The 22,363-nt window shown below is 37.4% G+C and overlaps 1 protein-coding gene across 4 annotated transcripts in view; it reads left to right on the top strand.

Annotated features, from left to right (window-relative positions):
• LOC122276326 (DNA mismatch repair protein MSH1, mitochondrial) overlaps positions 1-22,246 on the top strand; it is a 29,541-nt gene extending 7,295 nt beyond the window's left edge. For 2 of the 4 annotated variants that reach the window (XM_043085964.1, XM_043085956.1), the window contains exons 9-22: positions 3,559-3,723; positions 4,287-4,396; positions 4,489-4,594; positions 4,692-4,767; positions 7,713-7,771; positions 13,009-13,076; positions 14,633-14,806; positions 15,752-15,958; positions 17,061-17,317; positions 17,434-17,577; positions 18,074-18,131; positions 19,118-19,417; positions 20,730-21,455; positions 21,737-22,246. In XM_043085964.1, the coding sequence (XP_042941898.1) occupies positions 3,559-3,723; positions 4,287-4,396; positions 4,489-4,594; positions 4,692-4,767; positions 7,713-7,771; positions 13,009-13,076; positions 14,633-14,806; positions 15,752-15,958; positions 17,061-17,317; positions 17,434-17,577; positions 18,074-18,131; positions 19,118-19,417; positions 20,730-21,455; positions 21,737-21,964 (2,678 nt within the window). In that variant the 3' untranslated portion in view covers positions 21,965-22,246. Of the gene's footprint in view, positions 1-1,042; positions 3,003-3,558; positions 3,724-4,286; positions 4,397-4,488; positions 4,595-4,691; positions 4,768-7,712; positions 7,772-13,008; positions 13,077-14,632; positions 14,807-15,751; positions 15,959-17,060; positions 17,318-17,433; positions 17,578-18,073; positions 18,132-19,117; positions 19,418-20,729; positions 21,456-21,736 lie in introns of those variants that run through there. The other 2 variants (XM_043085972.1, XM_043085979.1) reach the window with 2 other exon arrangements.
• Positions 22,247-22,363: the final 117 nt, after the last annotated feature.

Below are 22,363 nucleotides of genomic sequence, written 5' to 3'. Positions count from 1 at the left end.
GCTTGTCGGATCAACCAAATTATTCCGCTTCACAAAGCATACACATCCACATATCTAGTAAAACCCATAAAAAATTCCCACTTGTAGTCTGAGAGAACGATTGATTCGTTGTGAGTTTCAATTTTTAGGAAAAGAAAGAAATGAAGAAGAGGCAGAGAGAGATAACGATGGTGTTGCAGTGAGAAGAAAGTGCACAACTGGGTGGGTTTGCGCTTGCAGAAAGACGAGAGCTTGGTAAATAAGAAGCTACTACAAAGGCGTTGAGCGTGAGGCGGGAGAGAGGGCGTCAAGTCACGGCATGAACAGTTGTTGAAAACGGCAGAACTCTACGCTTCTCTGCTTCCTTCTTTCTCCACTCATCGATCAAATAATCACACTATTCCCTAATTAATTCGGACTACTAATTGTTTCCCAGAATGGGTTACGATTACTCTACTTTCAACTAAACTAAAAAGGAGTCAACTTTAACATAATATATGAAAGAAAACTCAAATGGCACAAGAGTATATTTTCCTGCAGGTCACGCCGGTCTGAACTGGAGGCTGCGACGTTGAGAGAACCACCGGAACGATTTTCTCTCTGTTTTTACAAATCTGATTTTGCTATCTCCTGTGGTGTGGTTCATGGAATTAGGATGAGGATCTCTGACATGTCGGGCTCTTATTGGTTGCCGCTTAAGTGTTGAGAACGGCATGACTGCTCAGAAGAGGAACTGATATTATATATATCAATAGGAGTAACCAAGTATACTAGGTGTATGCTAGAAAACACCTAGCCCATACTAGAGTGCCTTGAATGACCCAAAAGCCCGTGAAAACTAATCAAAATACACCAAACCTGAATTGGAATGGAACACACCTCCCCAACCCCAACCCCTCGTTACCCATACAACTAATTCAAATCCCTCTACAAGACCATCTTCATAATGCCCTCCCTTTGGGCCTTGTTTGTTTACCCAAACCTAAACTATCTCATCATTACAACTTTTTCAAATTCCTATATAAAATATAATAAACAATTCAATTTTTTCAAATCTGAAAACAAAATTAATAGTAAACAATTATATTATAATAATATTTTATTTTAACTTTCAACAGAATATCTCATCTCATCTTAATTGTGTAATCAAATGAGACCTTAGTCTTCCCTCGACTTGAACTACCTCCCTTATTGTCGTAGTTAATTGCCCATGAAAGACGCTTTAACTCCCTGCTTTTTTTGAAACTTGATTTGGTTTCAAGCATGTGGCTCGCCTCAATCGTAGTGAATAGAGCTTTTAATTTGGTCTTCATATGCATCATTTGAAATCTCTACGATTTGCTTAAACCCATTAACTTTATTAAGAACCCAATCTGATGGTGAATCCGCTATATCATTTAACAGAGGAAGAGAAACCAGGGGAGCAACATTATCCCTAGACATAGTACTCAACTGCACTCCCAACTCTAAGCCTTCCTCCACACAAGGCACCAACAATAAACCCATAATTTCCTTCCCACCATATCCTGCGTTCAAATCCCAAGTCTCCTCGACAGCTAAATGGTTGCTGTGCATTGTTTCTATCACCATAAAAGGTTTCTCCCCTTCATCGATGATGACATTGCTGATATTTGCTTCACCCCCCGACTATCCTTGTAGTTCCACTTTGTCAGACCCTACTGCTCCCTCAGGAATAAAACAGGTAGGAGAAGCACTACCTTCAGTTACCCCATTTGTAAAAAGAGGCTCGACTGTTTCTTCCAAAGTACCAACCCCATTTGCAACTGGTGACTGTGGGCCTGTTGCTCCCTCGGGAGGTATGGATGACATGTTGCTGATGTCCTGAGTGACTTGCATGGACAAATGACACTATCTGTGACGGTGTTGAAACGCCCTTTGCTGATGCACTTGAGGCCTTCGAACCCATAGGATCTACCCCAGCCCTCCCTTGTCCTTTTTCGACCCACCACCAAAACCCACTACTAGGTCCAACCCCTTATCCACTTTAATCATCAAATCTCTCACATACTCCATAACTCCCGTCAATTGAGTTTTGATGTCCCACATGACCCTCTCAATTTTTCCCAATGTCACATAACGGCCTTTGTCTCCAACAAATGCCTTATCCTTTCCTTCTACCGCGGAGCTGATCTAGACTGGACTACCCACATGTGATCTTAACATTGCAGCGTACGAAGCACCCTTGACTGAGGAACACTTTCCCACTTTGGACCTAGTAAAACTTTGAATGGACTGCAGAAAGCCTTTCCATCCAATGCCATTTGTGCCTTCCGGAATCATCAACAAACCTTTCTTCCTTCCATTCCGAAATTCTAAGATTTGCTGAAAGTTGCCTCTTGCATTAACATGATGTTGAATGATAAATACTACATTACCCATCCTTAGCTCTTTGAAGAAACCTCCATGACAGCTAAGTTCTAAACAATCCTCAATCCCCTTAGCCAACCATGAAGCTACCGTCCCACCTAAACACATGAACTTAGCTATCCTTTTGCCACATTCAGAGATACGAAAACTATGTCCTCCCTCTTTCATAAAAATGGAAGTTTTTGATTCCACCTTCAACCACCTCTCACCTTCCAACTGAGACAAATCAGCATCGCGCGTCGTCATCGTCAGATCCCCAATTCCAAATCAGAGGTACCCTATTGCTCCCGCTTCATCATCTTAGCCACGATGAGCACAAGAAATGCAAAATAGAGATGCCAAAATAGAGGTGCCCACAGAGATATCCCTTAACTGTTGTTTCCGGTCGCCCGAGGAGGATTGACATCGGAGGCCCCTCAAAGGAGTCATTGGAGTCCGTCGGTGAAGTTTGTGGCTGTGGTGGAGGCAGAGGCCTAGGCGACGATTGATGTCACCTTTGAGAAAGGAAAAAAAAGGGAAAAACGGCAAAACCATCTCACCAGCGGGAGGATTGTTGCTGGACAGCCCTCAAGGAGGACGCCGGGGCCCGTCTGCCCCGTCTGTGACGGAATTGAAGTGTCACTCGCCGGTCGGAGGTAGGTGATGGGTGGTGGCGGGATGCAAACCTTAGGGTTTTCTCTCGTGCACTGTTCTCTTCTTTGTGACATAATTAATCCAGCTAGCTAGTGGAAAGTCATGGGCAAATCCTATTTCATTCATTTTAATTTAAAATTTATCTTACCTGTCTAAAAGAGAAAAAAGATTTTGTATTCAAGTCCAATTTCGTTTCTCTGCAACTTGGTTTGTTTCTGCCAACCTTGGTTTCATTTTTGTCTTTTTCCCTTTCTTTTCAATCTTACAGCCTCAATATGCCTGAGTGGGAGTAATTTCTCTTTTATGTTTCCCCTATCAATGATCAAAATTGGTTTGTTGAACAACCTTTATTTTCATTGAAATTGGCCGTTCATGAATATTGGAGAAGAATTATCTGTAGTTGACACCAATATGCAAATTACTCTGACTACTGGTTTATTGTGATTTTTATTCAGTTGCTCCATGCTTTAAGACTTTAGTTTTCTCCATTAATACTACTCTAGTTTGACTGCTTTGATTGACTTCTTTGTACTAATGCAGTATATATTGTGATTGCAGGAATATCCCGTTCTGCAAGTGGTTATTGCATAAATTTAGTCCTAGAGACCATGAAGACATATTCATCTGAAGATGGTTTGACTGAAGAGGCCATAGTTACCAAGCTTCGTACTTGTCGATGCCACCATTTATTTCTGCATGCATCTTTGCGAAACAATTCTTCAGGTTTTGTTATCCTTTTTACTCCATCTCTTTTTCACTCATTAACCCCCCTAATGTTTTCCGTTTTCTTCAAAAAATTTGAACAGCCACAATGTTGCCTGATGTATATTTTCTCATCATTTTAATCTCATTATTTGTAGTGGGTTACTGAAGTTTAAGTTTAGGAGATTATAAATATTCTGTTTTTAATGAGGTGAAAGAGTGAACGCACAAAGCAGGGCAGAAAAATAGTGAGAAGATGGGATGGGCTTTAAGGAATGCGGCATAAGCCTTTTGACTGATTATTGAATGGCTACATATTGTGTAACAAATGCTTAAGAATAATAACAGAAGCATTCTCATTGGCCACTACTCCCATTAGTTATGTTGATGATTTGATAAATGATTTACCTATCAAAAAGAGGATTTGATAAATGATTTTAAAAACAAAAGACACGCTTATGAGGTGCAGGCTAAGGTTGTTTTTGCTTTCCCAGAAAAATGTTTTCGCAAGGGAATTTATTTCCCTGAAAAAGGGGAGAATGCACAGGGTACATTTATCTTTTCTACATTTCCATTGATGACAGGCACTTGCCGTTGGGGAGAATTTGGTGAGGGAGGCCTATTGTGGGGAGAATGTAGTGCGAGACAATTTGAATGGTTTGAGGGAAATCCTGTGAATGACCTTTTACTTAAGGTTTGTTTGCTATTAATTTCGTTCTTATCGGTCTTTTTATTTACTCGTATTGTTTGATAATAATTCATATTTATTTTATCTTAAATTTGTAGGTAAAGGAGCTTTATGGTCTCGATGATGAGGTTACATTTAGGAATGTCACCGTGTCTTCAGAAAATAGGCCACAGCCTTTAACCCTAGGAACAGCAACACAAATTGGTTAGTTTACTTCCAGATGGTTCTCAAATTTTAGTTCTTTTTTCTCCCGAAGTTAAGTCTTATCAAATCATCTTTGTTCTTGTGTTGCATCTTCCAGGCGCCATACCAACTGATGGAATACCATGTTTGTTGAAAGTGCTGCTTCCATCTAATTGCAGTGGTCTACCTGTACTGTGAGTCAGAATTGTTTACAGTTTGTATTAATCTTTTGATTTTATTAAAATATCATCTAATTATTGGGATATATTAATTCTTTTCTCAATCCTTTGCATTAATGAAATTTTGTTGTCTCGTTATATGATTTTGTGCAAGTAATATTAGAGTAGGGACAGTTAACCTCTTGGGGTTGGCTCAAGTGGTAAGGACCTTAGTCTTAGTGCTCCTCCCCGGTCTAAAGTTCAAACCCTTGGGTGTAAACAATTTGTCGGAGCCACATCCCATTGGTAAAAAGCTGATGATTGGGCTTTGTCTATTATTATGAATAAAACTTGATAACCGATAAAAAAAAAAAAAAACCGATGATTTACCTAATCCGTGTGAGATGGACACGTGACACGTGTATGAGATTTGACCGAGGGTTCCTTTTCCCCTGTTGCGTTTGCACAGGCTCCAGGGTTCCTTGTCATGAAAGAAATATTAGAGTAGTGGTAGTTGTGATCTCGTTCCCCTGTTGCGGCTACTTTTAGTAAAAATGAAAGAGGTAATGGGGGGTAAAATCTTGATGTACCACTTTACGGCAAATGGAATGGGTTTTGGAGATAATCAAGTTGTACTCAAGAGCCCCATATATGTAACATTTATTTCACATTGAATCTAATTTGACTGTGATCTTGTTGATGAGATTCAGTAATTTTAATTATGACGAGTGAAAATTCCCATTTTACATTATTGAACCATGCAGTTGATTTCGTCAACTTCACAATTTTGAGATAATTTGGATCTCAACATTCCATAGGATAAGATGCTTCCAAACTCAGTTTCCTTGGCATGGCTTCTTCTGGCCAAATTTGTGTTTATAATTTAGAGTTGTGCTTCATAGTTATTTGGGATCTAATCTTTAATTAGTAGTTGATTGAGTTGTATTGAGTTTTTGACCAATTTGCTTAGTGTTTAGAAAACATTAGGGGTTTGGCTCAAGTGGTAAAGACCTTGCGCTTGGGGCTATGCTTCTTCCAAGTCTAAGGCTCAAATCTCCTTGGGTGCAAACAATCTCTAGGAGCCATCGGATTGGGAGATTTTCCTATTGAATTACCCAAGGTGCACGTACGCGAAAATCATTGTCGAGGGCCTGTGCACCACCGGGATTAGTCGGGATGCTATTCCTGGACACCCAGTGCCAATAAAAAAAAATGTTTAAAAAACATATTTATTACTTTGGTTGATTGGGATCTTTTTTTTTTTTTTGAGTTGTGGGTTGGGAAGTTTTAAGAAGTGCTATGGATATTTTGTGCCTAGAATTGAACTTATTTGTGGGCACTCCGAGTGTTATCTGTGAGTCACTATTTGAGGTGCTTTTTAGCTCAAGCGGAAATTTCAGTATTAGTTTGGACAGATTGGTAAGCTGCTCCTTTGTGCTTATTTTAGAGTTAAATAGAGCACCAAAGAGCCATCCTTGTGAGGGATTTGAGCATCCTATTGACCTAGCTGCATTTGGACATATTTATAGGTAAGGTCAACAAGCTTTACCTCTTCCAATCTACCATCCAAAAAGAAAAAAAACAATTTTCTATTTGGCTAGCCTAATTGTCAGTATCAGCGAATGGTTTCTTTGTTCCATCATATGGTTTAATTGAAGCATGTTTTATAATTTTTTTTTCTTGTTAAATATTGGTCTACTGGGAAGAAAGAAGTCCTTGATGTGGGGAGATACTAAGGAGAGTTATTTGTTAGATTACTTGATTTATGGACGCATTGATTACTAATTTTTCCCTTAAGTGCATAATCTTGTTTTTTTGGGAATGATTTTTAAGTAACTTATTGTGATATCTACTCTTAAGGAGTGCTCTTGACAAGGGGTGAAAACCGATCATTCGGTTTCGGTTTTGGACCAAAATCGAAACCGAACCGATATCATTGAAAGAGGATAAATCTCGACCGAAACCGGCCGTTTAAAGGGGAGAAAACCGTCTACATCGGTCTCGGCGTCACTCTGGTCGGCGTCTTCGGTGGCGACGGAGCCTATTTTCAGGCGATGACGCCGCAGTGAATGCCGACTGGGTGAGACCGTGAGAGATGACGCCAAGAGCCGAGAGGTGCGAAACTGCAATTTGAGAGTGAGAGAGAGAGGCCCTCCGCCCTGCCATGGCTGCGTGCGTCGTGAGAGAGAGAGAGAGAGAGAGAGAGAGAGAGAGAGAGAGAGAGAGAGAGAGAGAGAGAGAGAGAGAGAGAGAGAGAGAGAGAGAGAGAGAGAGAGAGAGAGAGGCGGCGTCTGATGAACAAACGAAACGAGAGAAGAAAATCGAGGAAGAAGAAGGGTCCCCCGGGGGACTTTAAACCCTAGAATGAAACGGCACCATTTGGCACCGTTTCATTAAGTTTTTTTTTTAAACTTCAGATATTAAACGACGGTGTTTCAATTATTCAAGTGAAACGGCGTCGTTTAAGTAAGATATAAATAAAAAATTATATACCTTATTAAGTCGGCCGGTTCAGCGGTTTGAACCAGGGTCAAACCGCTGCCGAACTGACGTTGGTCGGTTTTGAAAAATATCTACCGTCCGCCTACCGGTTCACAGGCAGTTCCGGCTGGTTCCTGACGTGGCCGGTCGGTTCCCGTCGGAGGTGGCCGGTGGCATTGGTTTCTGTACACCCCTACTCTTGATATTGTAATAAGGGCATAAATGTTGTTCCCTATGCGTTTAAATGCTAACATCTATATGCTTATCTTCTTAGTGCAATTGCTGAGTTATTGATTGCTTTATTTTTATTTTGGCCTTGAGTTTCTGTTATGGTAACATTTCTTGGTCAGTAAAACTTACCCCCACTTCCAAAGTTCCATAGTTGATATTCACATATTCATATGACAGTAAAATTGTGCTTCTAGCTTTGTTTCCTGCATTCTGCATCCTGGTGGAGTTGACTCTTTGTTCTAAGTTCTATTAATCTGTTCATTTTGCAGGTATATTAGAGATCTTCTTCTTAATCCTCCTGCTTATGAGATTGCATCTGCAATTCAAGGTGAGTTGTGATGTACATTTATATAACGTGAAACCTGTGACTTAATATGAGTTAAAGTAGCTCTGTCTTAATTCTTTGTTGTTCTCCGTAACACCTCTTCTCGTAGGTCAGGAATGTTATGTTCATTCTTGACATAATGCCCAGTAAAGAGATTCAGTCTCATAAAATACCTCATCTATTGGATCGTAAAACTCATGTAGCGTGACATTCTTTCATAAGATAAAAGCTGAGAAATACTTACAAAAAAAGAAGAAGAAGATAAAAGCTAAGAAATAAAAGAAATGACATAACTAGTTCTATGTGATACCAACACTTCTTAAATGTCTAAATCATACTAAGTCTCCGGAAATTTATTCTATTCCTGGCACTCCTGCTTTGTTTCCACCAAATCATCATCTGGGACATTAAAACATAAAAGTGGAGAAACAAACAAATGAGTCAAAGACTCAGTAATAGCACATCATACTGTAAACTTAACTTAGGCCTCGTTTGGATACAACATGTGTTTTATCTCATCTCATCATTACAACTTTTTCAAATTTTCACACAAAATATAATAAATAATTTAACTTTTTCAAATCTCAAAACAATAATAATATTAAAAAAAAATATTTTAACAATATTTTATTTAACTTTCAACTTTCATATCAACTTATCTCATCTCAACTCCAAACGGCACCTTAGTTTAACATTAGGCTTAATTTTGAAAATTTACATATATCATCATACATTCACATCATATATATTTCATTCATTAGTAACATAAGCGGAATCAAACATAATCATGGCAATACATGTAACGTGTATGCATGAATGACTGACTCCATGCATTTCCTATAATTCGTACATATATTATTCATCTTGTCTTTCACTTACTCAGTGGCCATCATAACATGTGTGCATTGGTCCAATTGCTGTTGACTGTATATAACATATTGTTTTTTTGATAAGAAAAGCGAATAAATATATAACATATCGTAACATTGGGTAAACTACGCTTGGGTCCGTGGCACCGTTCAACGTATCATAACATATAGTGAAACACGCTTGGGTTTGTATTATCACATAGCATATGGTAAACCACGTTCGAGTTCGTGGCACTATCTAACGTATCATAACATTTAGTGAAACATGCTTGGGTCCGTGTTATCACATAACATATAGTAAACCACGCTTGAGTCTGTGGCACTCATATCATAACTTGTGGTGAAACACGCTTGGGTTCGTGTCACCTCAAAACATCATAACTTTCGTGTGGTTGACCATGCTTGAGTCTGTGGCTTACACATCCACCCATAACATAAGGCCAATCTTAAAGTTTGCTTGTCATTCATGTGTTTTTTTTACTAACTTTCATAATGCATAAGAACATGTTTGACTTCATGAATTTACATGGCATGGCATACTCTTTTGCATGGCATAACATTAAACATGATATATTAACATGAGTCTTACACAACATAGCATAGCACATGCATGGCATAACATGATCTAAACATTACATGGCATACATGTGATTTTCATAACATCTCATCCATCCAACAACAATCTATATTAGCATAACATCCATAGTCTTATTCACAATCATATCATTATAATTCATCGAGGTTGTGAAAAGGGGCTAACCTTGAATTGGCTCGTAGCGTAGCGTAGGTAACATCACATTTTTCATGCAAAATCAGAACATGTACAGCACACACAAAGTTATGATCATGCATGCTACTTACCTTTTAGCGTTGCTTCTTGAATCCTTCTTCATAGCTCATTACCTATACGAGGTACTAGACGTTACTAAATTTCTAGAAAACGTGTTGTAGCGTTCTACCCAATTTAACACATATCGTGAACTAAAATATTCAGCTATATCCTGAATTCAATAATTACTAATATCATATAATTACTAAAATCATAATATCCAATCTTTCAAATATACTAAGTAGCATTATTTAGGCTTAATACAAATTTGTTAGGTAAGCTGCTGAAACTCAATTTACAAAATAGGTTTAATCATAATTTAATACTTAGTAATATATACTAAAGCCCTTAAATATTTTCCGATAAAAGTAAGTCTATGGGCTTATATTTATTCAAGTAAACTTTGGTCTAACTTAAATTCCAGCCCAGCCCAATTAAGGAAAATCAGTCCACTTAAAGTCAATAAAACAGTTGCTGTAAAATACAGCCAGCCCAATTTAAACATCAAGCCCACATGAGAGATCAGCCCACGTACTGAACAGGTTTAAAACATAAAATCTGTCATAGACACTGTAGGCAAAAACGTAATTACACTAAAAAAATTTCTTCTAGAGGATTTGTGGAAGCCTACATAACAATGGTTTTAAGGGCATTTATGTAAAACCCATTATAATGCATGGGCTTTTTGGGAAAGGCTGAAACAAAAGAAATGAAAGAAGAGAAGCACAGAGGCTTATGGGAGAGGAGGATCGTGCGATGCTCACCTAGAGAGAGGAGAACCAACTGCGACGGTGGGTCTAGGAGGCTGGTTGGGAGTCACGGCGGTGCAATTGGAGGCTCCCTCTAAACATGGTGGTGCATAGGGGTGGGCAGCGGGGGCCCGCCTCCGGCTACCCCTCCCCCATCCGCCCCGCCTCCGCATGGGCGGACGGGTTATCCCGCACCGCACATGCCGAGGCGGGATCCCCCGCCCCGCATGCAATACACTAAGCGGGGGCGGGGGCGGGGGCGGGGGGCGTGCAGGGCTCAACCCTGCCCCGCACTTTATTTTATATTTATAAATATATATTTATATTTTACAAATTGTATATATATAAATATATATTACAGTAAGTCCCAAATTGCTCAAGTGAGACTCTTGTATGGTATTGGAGTTCTATATAAGGTGGCCTAGGGTGCCCTTGCCATTTGCAATCTTGTGAACAAGTCTAACAAATTTAAAAATTAATAACATAATTTTTATGTTATTAGTTTTAAATTATTATTATATATATAAATTTTAATTTACAATTTAATTATATAATAATTTGGGTCAAAAAGTATTATTTTTAGACCCAAAAATTATTTTTAAGCCCAATAGAACATGGTGTTCTTGAAGTGGGCGGGGGGCGGGGCAGATGCGGTGTTCGCCCAGCCCCCCCGGCACTGGGGCGGGGTGCGGGTGGAATTTCTATCCCCCCGCATATGCGGGGGCGGGGTGCGGGGAAGGGGTGCCCCCGCCCCTGCATATGCGGGTAGCACCCCACTGGTGCGACATAGGAAGAGGAGAAATTAGTTTGGTACTTTACACTAAGAATCGGTAAGGTAGAGGAGGGAGTGGTCGACGTGGCTTACCGAGGGAGGAGGGATGTGTGTCTGGTTCAGGTGGCTGGGTCGACAATGTCTGCTGTCTGGGCAGTCTGGGTGGTGCTCCGACGTCCTTTGCAATGGTCGATGGTGGTAGAACGAAATATATGGGCCAATGAGTCACTGCCGATAGAGAGGGAGAGGGAAAAAGGCGGGGGAAAAGAAGAGGGCTTACTGTCGTTGTGCTGTTTCCGGCTAGGTAGGTGCTTGGTTTTTGTGGGAAAAACTAAGGCCTCGTTTGGATTCGGAAAGCATCTCATCTCATCTTATCATTACAACTTTCCCAAATTTCCATACAAAATATAATAAACAATTCAATTTTTTTAAATCCCAATTCAACCAACAATAATAATATTAAAAAATAATACTCTAACAATATTTTATTCAAATTTCATCTTTCATCTAAAACCATCTCATCTCATTTCTGAATCCAAATCAGCCCTAAGTAGCTTTGCTGTGTAGAAAAAGAATTTTGTTTTCACATGGGTGGGTAGGTTTCTGGCCGTGGGAATTCTGTTCAATAGAGGGACTGTTGTGGGGAAGAGAGGATTTATACTAGGGTTTTTGAGGTGTGAATTGGTTTCCAGTTAGGAAACCATTCAAACTTGTGAAAACAAACAGAGGGATATACGGGTGTAGACAGTGGAAGAGACCCAATCAAATGCAATCACTTTCTCAAAACAGTGGATGATGATGATGATAATCGTGGTGATGATGATGATGATCATGCTCATGATCATGATCTTTCTAAGCCCTGATTTTGGACCCATACGTTACATTCTCTCTATGATATGGCGATAATATGATCAGGTTTTGTTTCTTTTACTTCTGTTTATGTTTATTTTGAGAGTTAAAAGCTATAATCCAACTTGAGCATATAAGATACTGCATTGTAGATTTAGGATAAATTCTTTCCATGATCGATAATCTCAGGATCTCCTTCAGTCTCGGTAATATTTGAAGTTTGGAACCTAAGATCTATCCAAACCCCACCCAAACCCTTTTAACCCTTGAACCATACCCAAGTGGTGAAGAGACTTTAATTAAATTATTCACTTCCAGGAATTGTGTCCAAGTAAGATAATAATGATTCTGATGCCAGAGAAGATTTTCTTTTCAGATAACCAGTGTGAAGAGGGGAATGGTTTGGTCTGGTTTAAATTAAAATGATTACAAAACCGATAGCCATTTTTCAGAGATTAAAATTCCTTTTTATTGACATCTTAAACCTGCAAGTTCTACTAAGTTTCATTTATAGCTTAGGGACAGTGCCCTTCTTTTGAAACAAATAGGTGATGATGATAGTCAGAATCCACCTTCTCATATTAATGGCTTACTGGATTATTAATGGCGAAAAATTCTACTCATCATCCCCACACACCACATACCACAATTTTTAAATTTTTTTTTTTTCTCTTACCAAATATGTGGTGTGTGGATGATGAGTAGAAGAATTCAATTAGTTTAAAAAAAAGAAAGCAAAAAATAAATAAAAATAATTGTGGTGTGTGAGGATGATGAGGATCAAAGCTCATTTACAGTGAGTCTATAGTAATAGGCATGGCTTAAATTCTTTCTTTGGCATACTTAGGTTGACATGTTCCAGAATCTAGTTTGCTATTTACTGAATTCTTTATTCCCCTAACAAGTAATAACAGCAAGTCACAGAAGCTGTTTCAAAGTGAAAAGACATGCAAGAGGGGAAACTACTAATGTTGGATAAACTTCATGTGGGTTTTTACATACAAGTATGGTTGTTTGAAATATCACTCTGAAATTTTCCTTGTTTTTCTTTTATACTAAACTTTTGTTTGAGTTTTACTTGACATGCAATAAGTTAATTTTATTCCCAACGTAGTTCTGTATGTTATTTATACTTTACTTGAATATTCTCTAAGTTGTATTTGTTTGGACAGAAACTTGCAAACTTATGAGCAACGTAACATGCTCGATTCCTGAGTTTACCTGTGTTTCATCTGCAAAGGTTGTCTTCCAATTGCTTTATGAATTGGTTTCATGTTATTGCAACTAAATTTGTGCTCATTGTGCTTGTTAATATCACTAGAAAGCACAACCATATGTTTTATCATGTAGTGGATGATTGCATTCCTTATGTGTACACTTAAAAGATTGGGCAATAACTGGAAAGAAAGTCTTCAGGTTTCACATTGCAGACAAGAACTAAAGAAACTAAGGTTACGATGAAACAGTTTCATTGATACCAACAATTTTGGTTACAATGATAAAAAGGAATGTCAAAATTAGGATAAAACAGTTTTTAAAATGCCTGAACTCCAACTTTCTAATTTACTTATCCAAAAACAGTTGCTGTTGAATTTGTCACCATCATCTGTTTTCAAAGACCTTAATCTCTGGTTTTATTTTGAAAAGAATAAAAAATAAAAGACTCCCTTTGGTAAAAGAAATAATAATAGATAACAATGTGGCATGCCATTGCCATTTCAAGTTTCAGTTGCTCAGCAACACAAGGTGGATATTTAGATTATGTTATACCTCGCCAAAAGCGTAGACCTGATAACCTCTTCTTTACCAGTCAATGTCATTCCTTGCTCCAACAGTTCTAATACCTTGGTTGACCATATTGACAACTTGAGTAACATATTAAGGGAATTAAACCCTTTTTTCTGAAGTATGAGAATCAAAATTCTAGCATTAGAGAAGTTGCTCTGAGTTTATGGAATGAATTCTTTGTTATATTGGGTCTAGCTTGGGTGATGCCGAGAAGGGTAATTGACTTTCTACCAAATTGGAGAGGTTTGTGTGGCAATCCACAAATCTCAGCAATTTGGAAGATGGTAGCCATTTGTCTATGGTGGTTTCGTTGGAGGGAGAGGAACTCAAGAAGCTTTGAAGATTGCGAGCAGTCAATGGATGAGTTTAGAGTTTTTATTTATAACATTTTACTCCATTGGTTGATTGTAATAGATTCCAATGGCTTGAGTATTCACAAATTCCTTGTATCCTTAGTCAATCATTTGTAGGTGTTGCTCTTGTATATGACCCATGTACTTGGGCTATGCCTATTCCTCATCAGTAAAATTTTTATTTACTGATCAAAGAAAAAAACTCTAGCATTGAATTATCTTTTCATTTAAAAAGGAGAATTAAATGATAGATGCAATAGGTGGTGTGAGTTCCAGGAAAGTATTGGTACTTGGTACCTTTTTAATATTTTGATTGGGAATATAGTATTGATTTCTTTTGCCTGTGGTTCCTTATCATGAACTGCAGTCTGATGTGAGGTAATTGTAAGCCGCTATTTTGAAAGAAACCTATTTTGTTTTCTTTAGACCTTTTGTGAAAATTTATTTTCTACTCTCTTTTTGTTGCAACCTTCTTGCCTACTCTCATATCTACTTAATAATTTACAATTAAATGTATAATCATCAATTGTTCTCTCTCTACTATCTAGCATTTTTCTTTGCACAATGTGCCTATGTGTGCATGTGAATGTACAGTGTAATTTTATGTTTGAATTGTCTGATTTGTGGTTTGTCTCTGTCTCTGTATGCCGTGCAGCTTGTAAAGCTACTTGAACAGAGGGAGGCCAATCATATTGAGTTTTGTAGAATTAAAAATGTACTTGATGAAATATTGAACATGTACAAAAATTCTGAGCTCAAAGAAATTCTGAAATTGTTGATGGATCCGACATGGGTGGCAACTGGGTTAAAAATTGACTTTGAGACATTGGTAAGTGGTGTCATTTGGCTGTTTGGATTATTTTCGTACAATTTAATTCTATTAGGCAAAAAACAATGATATAGTAATTCATATAGTATGAAAATGCGGAAGCATTGATGAATGATCAAGGAACCTCAAAATTGACAAATTGCACGTCGCTTCTAATCAATGAATCATTGTGTTGTTGCTTTGTTATCTCGTGAACTGTTGTAAGAATGCTATAGTGAAAAAAATATATATATATATATATATTTGGTGTCACTGCCATGAGTGTGAAGCCATTGTTCAAGCTACATTTTTTAAGACTCAACTTTTGCTTTTTAGTTTAGGATATTGTTATTCTTCTTTCAAGTGGTAGCGCATATCATTGAAGGCTTCAAACTAAGGCTTTACAATTGGTTTTGAGTCATGATTTAGGGCTTTACAGTTGATTTGAGTTATGATCAGGCTGTTTTGCACATTAATCCCTATTGATTCCTATAGTAATACAATCTCAGGCTAGCCGTGGCTCAAAACTAATGCAGCTCAGAGTTCTGTAGTAACTCAATTCACACTGCTGACCTGGAACCAGAAACTTTCATCGTGGCTGAGCTTATGCAAACCTGAGCCCAGCCTAATTGTAATCTTACCTTAAAAATGTGAAGCCTCCCTGTTTCCACCATTATTTTGTATTTTATGTTTATTATAGCTTTTGGGATTTCTCAGATTTGGTCTGATATTGGTCATTGTTCTAGTTGTTCATTTCAACATAAGATATAAATTTTGAAGCCTGTAATATTTTTAATTCTATATTACATGCGCTAATTCCATAAGCAGTTTAACTTTGATTTAGCGATTTACTTGTAAAAAAAACTTTGATTTAGTGATTAAAGATGATGCTATCAACATGTATTTTCTTTTTTTCTTCTGCCTACCTCATGGCCCATAATCTTAATTGGCCTTGTCCTCTTCCAGGTTTCTGAGTGTGAAGGGGCTTCATATAGAATTGGTGAAATGATCTCTCTGGATGGCGAAAGCGATCAAAAAATCAGCTCCTCTTCCGTCATTCCCAGTGACTTTTTCGAGGATATGGAGTCTTCTTGGAAAGGTCGTGTGAAGAGGAGACATATAGAAGAGGAATTTACTGATGTGCAGAGGGCAGCTGATGCCTTAACTTTAGCAGTAGGTCTTGAGGACTCAAAATATGCTTGTCATTATTGTATACCTTTTTGTTTTACCATGAAAGTCAGTAATTTCTAGAAAATCATTGATCTTGATGTTGCATTTTCTTAATGGTCCATCTATTCTTTTGTTTGTTTTTTATTTTATCTTGCAGGGTGTAGCTATTGTAAATTAATATTGCATGCATTTTTAATCTACATGACCCGAATGAGATGAAGTTAAAATTAAAAGGGTCGAATTTATGTAATAACTCCTTACATTTATCCTTATATTTTTGTTATGGTTGTACTCAGAAAGAAGTTTCATATATATTCCTCACCCACTATATAGCTAAGTATTAAAAAAAAAAAGGATTTTTGTTTTTTAATGTAGGTTTAGGAAATGTCATATCCATGTTAGTATCAGTGTCCGAGACAATGGAACCATGGATACAGCTTCCAGATATGGCCATCCATTCAGATTAGATACTCATAAATTGTACAAATTCTACATAAATTTGCATGTCTAGTTGTCCAGGTTGCAGGTCTTCTTACAAAGCCATGACAGGTTTGATTAGCAGCCTAGCAAGTTCTCATCCAAAGTCGCAATTGCTACACTATGCATGTCTAGTTCCTAAATTGGTGTATTCTCGTGTATACTTCTGGTCTACTTGGCTATACTTATCTTTATATCAATAAAATATCTTCTTATAAAAAAAAAAATTTAAAAAAAAAAAAAAAAAAAAAAATTGGTGTACTATGCATGCTGTTTTCAGTGCCACCTATGTTTTAAAATCAATAGAATACATTTATGGAATTATGTTCATTTTCTTTATCCCAGCTAATTGGGTGTTTCCTTTTATATATGTCCTGCTTGGGTATTTCCTATTACATATCTCCTGCATACTAGGGTTGCCCTCCCACTGTGCTTTGAATGATATTACCTTAATTATTATAAAAGAAATGAATTGCAAACGTCCTTTTCTCATCATAGCCTGCACATCTGGAAGTTCTGTGTCAATATTCTTATGAGCCCCTTTGTTGAACCTTTTAAGTGACATTTATGCATTTCTAACTGTATGTGGTAAATGTCTACGGTTTTGTATGTGGGCAATTATTCGCAGGTTACTGAAGATTTCCTTCCTATAATTTTTAGAATAAAGGCAACCACAGCCCCATTTGGAGGTCCAAAGGGAGAAATTTTATATGCTCGAGAACATGAAGCTGTTTGGTTCAAGGGCAAACGTTTTGCACCATCTGTATGGGCTGGGACTCCTGGTGAAGAACAAATTAAAAGGCTTAAACCTGCTGCAGATTCAAGAGGTCGAAAGGTTGGAGAGGAATGGTTTACCACAATGAAGGTGGAGGATGCCTTAACTAGGTGCTGTTATCCACATAAAGCCATGGCTGTTGTTATACTGATTCTCACATTAGAATACTTGCTAGTGCTATTAATTATATGATTTACGACTGATAACGTCTCTCTTTTTGTTTCAGGTACCATGAGGCAGGCGCCAAGGCAAAAGTAAAGGTCTTGGAATTATTGAGGGGACTTTCTTCTGAATTACAATCTAAAATCAATATCCTTGTCTTTGCTTCCATGTTGCTTGTGATTGCAAAGGCATTATTTGCTCATGTGAGGTTGGGTTCGCCTATCTTTAACAAGCTTTTGCAACAATAGATGCATATCGGTAACAATAGATGCCTATTTTTTTTTCCTTTTGACTGTGGACTTTATGCTCTGATGAGTTACGATAATTAGGGTGTGGACATATGTATGTTGTTTGTTACCTTGCTTTTCTACTAGGTTTGAATAGAGTTGGCTCGAAAACTAACTTTTGCATGATATGAGAACCATCTAAATGGTTAACTTGTTCTGTGAACCGTGCAGGCATCAATAGAACACGGAAGAGTATATGTAAATCACCTCTTATTTCTATACTTAGGTTTTAATTGAGTTGTATAAATCTACTTATAAAAAAACTGAGTTGTATAAATTTGCATTTATTGGTCTTTTGTGTCCTGACACCATTGTGAAATATATAGCTCTTGATGTAATATCATGTTTTTAATTAACACCGGTATTTTGTTAATATTGCTGACTATATTTTAACTTTGATTGATTGATATTTTGCAGTGAAGGGAGAAGAAGGAAATGGGTTTTCCCCATTCTGGCAGGGTGCAATGGGCCCAAGGTTGTTTTCAACAAAAAAACATATTGTTGGCTGAATATTCTAGCATCCCTTTTAGTGATAGTATTCCTATTTGCCATTTCTTTGTGCTGATTGATACTAAGGCCTCATTTGGTTACACAAGCCATTCTCTTCTCATCTCATTTCATCGAATCATTACAACTTTCCCAAACTTCCACACAAAATATAAACAATTCAACTTTTTCAAATCCCAAAACGAAAATAACATTAAAAAATTATATTCTAACAATATTTTATTCAACTTTCATCTCATCTCATCTCATCTATGTAACCAAACGAGGCCTAAATATGCAGTTGCACCTTTAGAGAGTTGTGAAACTGCTGTCTTGCCTGCTTGCCCATGCTAATATTGTAGGTTATTTATTTATTCTGTATGTTTATTTTTAAAGGAACTTATCAAAAAAAAATGTTTATCTTTAAAGGAAATGGTGCCTTGTCCTATCTAGATCCTGCATTGAATGATATCATGCTATCTTCTGATAATTTATGTTTCATATCTAGTGAAATTACAATTTATTCACAAAGTTAGGGCAGTTAGTAACAACTAAGCTAGAACTTAAAGGAGAGAGTTTCACTGAATGTTCTACTACATCGACGCTATTTGATAAGGAAAATCATGAGCTGACTTATGCTGAGAAGATGTTTGAGCTAGAGGAAGATTGGATATGTTTTACTTATTTGTTATTTTCATACTTGAAACTTATTGGCTATTTTAAATGTTGCTTTGTTTTAGATACTTTTCCTTGTATACTTACAAAAAAAAAATACTTCTCGTATAAAAAATTATGTGCTGCAAATTTAATAACCTTTGCCTCATTGGTTTACATGTTTTGACATATTGTTCAATTGTCCGGGTTACTTCAGAATCTTTTGTGCTAGAATTACTACATCTGCCAAGTAATATCATTGAAACCATCATCATTTCATTCTTACTAGTGGTGTCTCACTTGTCGATGTGTTGAATGCAGGATGTGAAGCCATTAAATGGAGCATATGGGATGAAAATAACCGGTCTATCTCCCTATTGGTTTAATGTAGCAGAAGGCAGTGCTGTACATAATACAGTTGATATGCAATCATTGTTTCTTTTGACAGGACCAAATGGGGGTGGTAAATCAAGTTTGCTTCGATCAATTTGTGCTGCTGCATTACTTGGAATATGTGGATTTATGGTGCCTGCACATTCGGCCTTGATTCCTCAATTTGACTCGATCATGCTTCACATGAAATCTTATGATAGTCCTGCTGATGGTAAAAGTTCATTTCAGGTTAGACACTACTTATTTCTTTCTATATATTAGGTACTCATAGATATGATGTTGGGCAATGGAGTCTTGTTTTAGCCATTAGATTTAAAACCCTTAACTGGATGGCTGCACATATATGTTTTCTTATCTTTAGCTTCCAGCATTTTCTTGATTTTTTTTTTCTTTTTGCTGGTTAGTTGTATCCCTTGTATTCTCCCTTTAAATGAAGAATCAAGCTGGATATGCTCAGGAATCAGGTGCGAGCTCATTATAAGATGGGAGGTCTAAGATACAATCTCAAAGCATAAGGAATAACAAGGAGTTTTGAACTTTCCCTTAAAATCAACACTGAAGAGCTTCATGATTTGTTATTTTGAAGCATCAAACATACCCTCTAAGATGTCCTTGAACTGTTTATTAAGACATAAATACGAAATAGACTGTTTGAAATGATCTTTTATGAATTTTTTGAAAGTAATACATGAACCATCAATATGCTCCAGCCCAACAGTTGCTAATTGTTTTAAACTACTTCTGTTTGAGGTATTATCAATGTTTTTGGTACCGTACCATACCGGCTGGTATGGCGGGTACATTCTGTACTGGTCACTAGGCCGGTACTGGTATGATACCTGTTTTGTACCGGCCTGTACCAGCCTGCGTACCGGCTGTACCAGCCGGTATTTTGGCCCTTTATCTTTTTTTTTTTTTCATTTTTTTAAGCTATAATCTCATTTTTTGACCTCCAATTCATACCAGACTATTTATAATTTATATATACATATATATTCATGTATAATTTATTCATATATAGACTATTATTTTGAAATATAATTTATATATATTTATATATATAATTTATTTATATATCGACTATCCCGAAACGGTACCAATACCGAAATATTTCGTTTCAGTGTCTTGACCGGTATAACATCCAGTACGGTATTCAAAACATTGGGTATTATGGAATATCAGTTCCTATCATCCTTTAATACTGAGAAATCCCTGGTGGTTAACGTACACAATCATGTTGTTGGTCCATAGCTCTTTTTGGCATGAGAGTCATTTAAAATCAGATGATGTAATTTTATTTTATTTTATTTTTTTCCCTGAAAGCATTTTCTTGTGAGCTTCAATTTCATACCTCATTTTATGGAGTTCTATGATTAGAGACATGCTTGTTCCCTAAACCTCTCGTATGCTATAATTCTTTTCGGTTTGTGTAATTTCATGAACTTTCATTCTAGCTTTCAAACCTCAGGTCATTTTTTTAGTCATAATAACATAAGCACTCTCAATAACCTATTCATCATATTTGCTTTTAATATCTCAGGTAGAAATGTCAGAAATTCAGTCCATTATTGCTGGAACAACTAAAAGAAGCCTGGTGCTTATAGATGAAATTTGCCGAGGAACAGAAACAGCAAAAGGGACTTGTATTGCTGGTAGCATCATTGAAACTCTAGATAAAATTGGCTGCCTTGGTATTGTATCCACTCACTTGCATGGAATATTTACTTTGCCACTCATTACCAAGAACACTGTTTACAAAGCAATGGGAACAGTATATGTTGATGGGAAAACAAAACCAACTTGGAAGTTGATAGAAGGGATATGTAGAGAAAGCCTTGCATTTGAAACAGCTAAGAAGGAGGGAATTCCTGAAACAATCATCCAAAGAGCGGAAGGCCTCTACCTTTCAGTTTATGCAAAAGTTCTTTCGGAACAAAGTGTTACAAAACCAGACTTATGTTCTAGCACGAGTGCCAATGGTTTTGATGAATCCCATTTTCAATCAAGTGGGACTCTTGAAGTAGCTACCTATAATAGTGCAGAGTTAGCAAACCCAATGCAAGTTTTACAAAAAGAAGTTGAGAATGCCATCAGGGTAATATGTCAGGAGAAGCTTAATGAGTTCTACAAGAAGACAAACGTATCAGATCTTGCAGAGGTACATTGTGTCCTAATCGGTGCTAGGGAACGGCCTCCTCCATCAACAATAGGTGCTTCCAGTGTCTATGTGATGCTTAGACCGGATAAGAAAATATATGTTGGAGAGGTATTTTTCTTTCGACATTCTTTGTTTTTTATTGTCAAGTATGAGTCACATTCATTCCTATAAAAAAAAGTACGAGTCACATTCAGAAAGTTATCCCGAAACTTCTTTAAAGAGGATTAATCACACAAAACTACAACATGTCTTACATGAGGGCTATTTCGGTTTAGCTGATAAATGGATTTGATATCTGTTTTTATTGTTTTTTATTTGCTGCACATGGTGCTGTGTCATGACTATCACCAGCAATGCTATATTGACTTTTCCTAAAACTGTTCCTGTAGACGGATGATCTTGAGGGCCGAGTCCGTGCTCATCGTTCGAAGGAAGCAATGCAAAATGCGTCTTTCCTTTATTTCATAGTCCCAGGGAAGAGTCTGGCTTGCCAACTGGAAACTCTTCTCATCAACCAGCTTCCTAATCAAGGGTTCCAACTAACCAATATGGCCGATGGTAAGCACAGAAATTTTGGCACATCGATCTCCATAGGAAGCGTGCCCGTATGTTCATAATGTGGTAGCCCTTGATCACATGTTGTGTAACCCATAGCTAGTCAGTCAGAAGTAGCTGGCGCTCGGCCATGGCATGTTAAGTGTTATGCAATTCAAAGACAGCAAGAGGAGAAACTGATCCGGCAGTGGCTGCAGCAATCTTCCCTTTTTTGATGTCTGTGGCACCACTTGCAGTTCAATGCCCTCAATTGCTGTAAAAGGGCTGAGATTTTCCGTTATTTGGCATGTAATCATACTGCATGTAATGCCATATGTATATAAATTCTCCATTTCCTTGTTCAATTCTTTTTGGAACTTCAAAGGTTTGCAGCCAAAGTTTTCAACTTGGCTCAGCCCGGACAATGGGTAAAATGTAGCCAAGCATGCTGACCCCAGTTTTAATTTTGATAAATCTTAGGG

The sequence above is a fragment of the Carya illinoinensis genome, chromosome 1 (genome assembly GCF_018687715.1).
Source record: "Carya illinoinensis cultivar Pawnee chromosome 1, C.illinoinensisPawnee_v1, whole genome shotgun sequence".
Lineage (NCBI taxonomy): Eukaryota > Viridiplantae > Streptophyta > Magnoliopsida > Fagales > Juglandaceae > Carya > Carya illinoinensis.
This window is presented reverse-complemented; position numbering and strand designations above follow the sequence as displayed.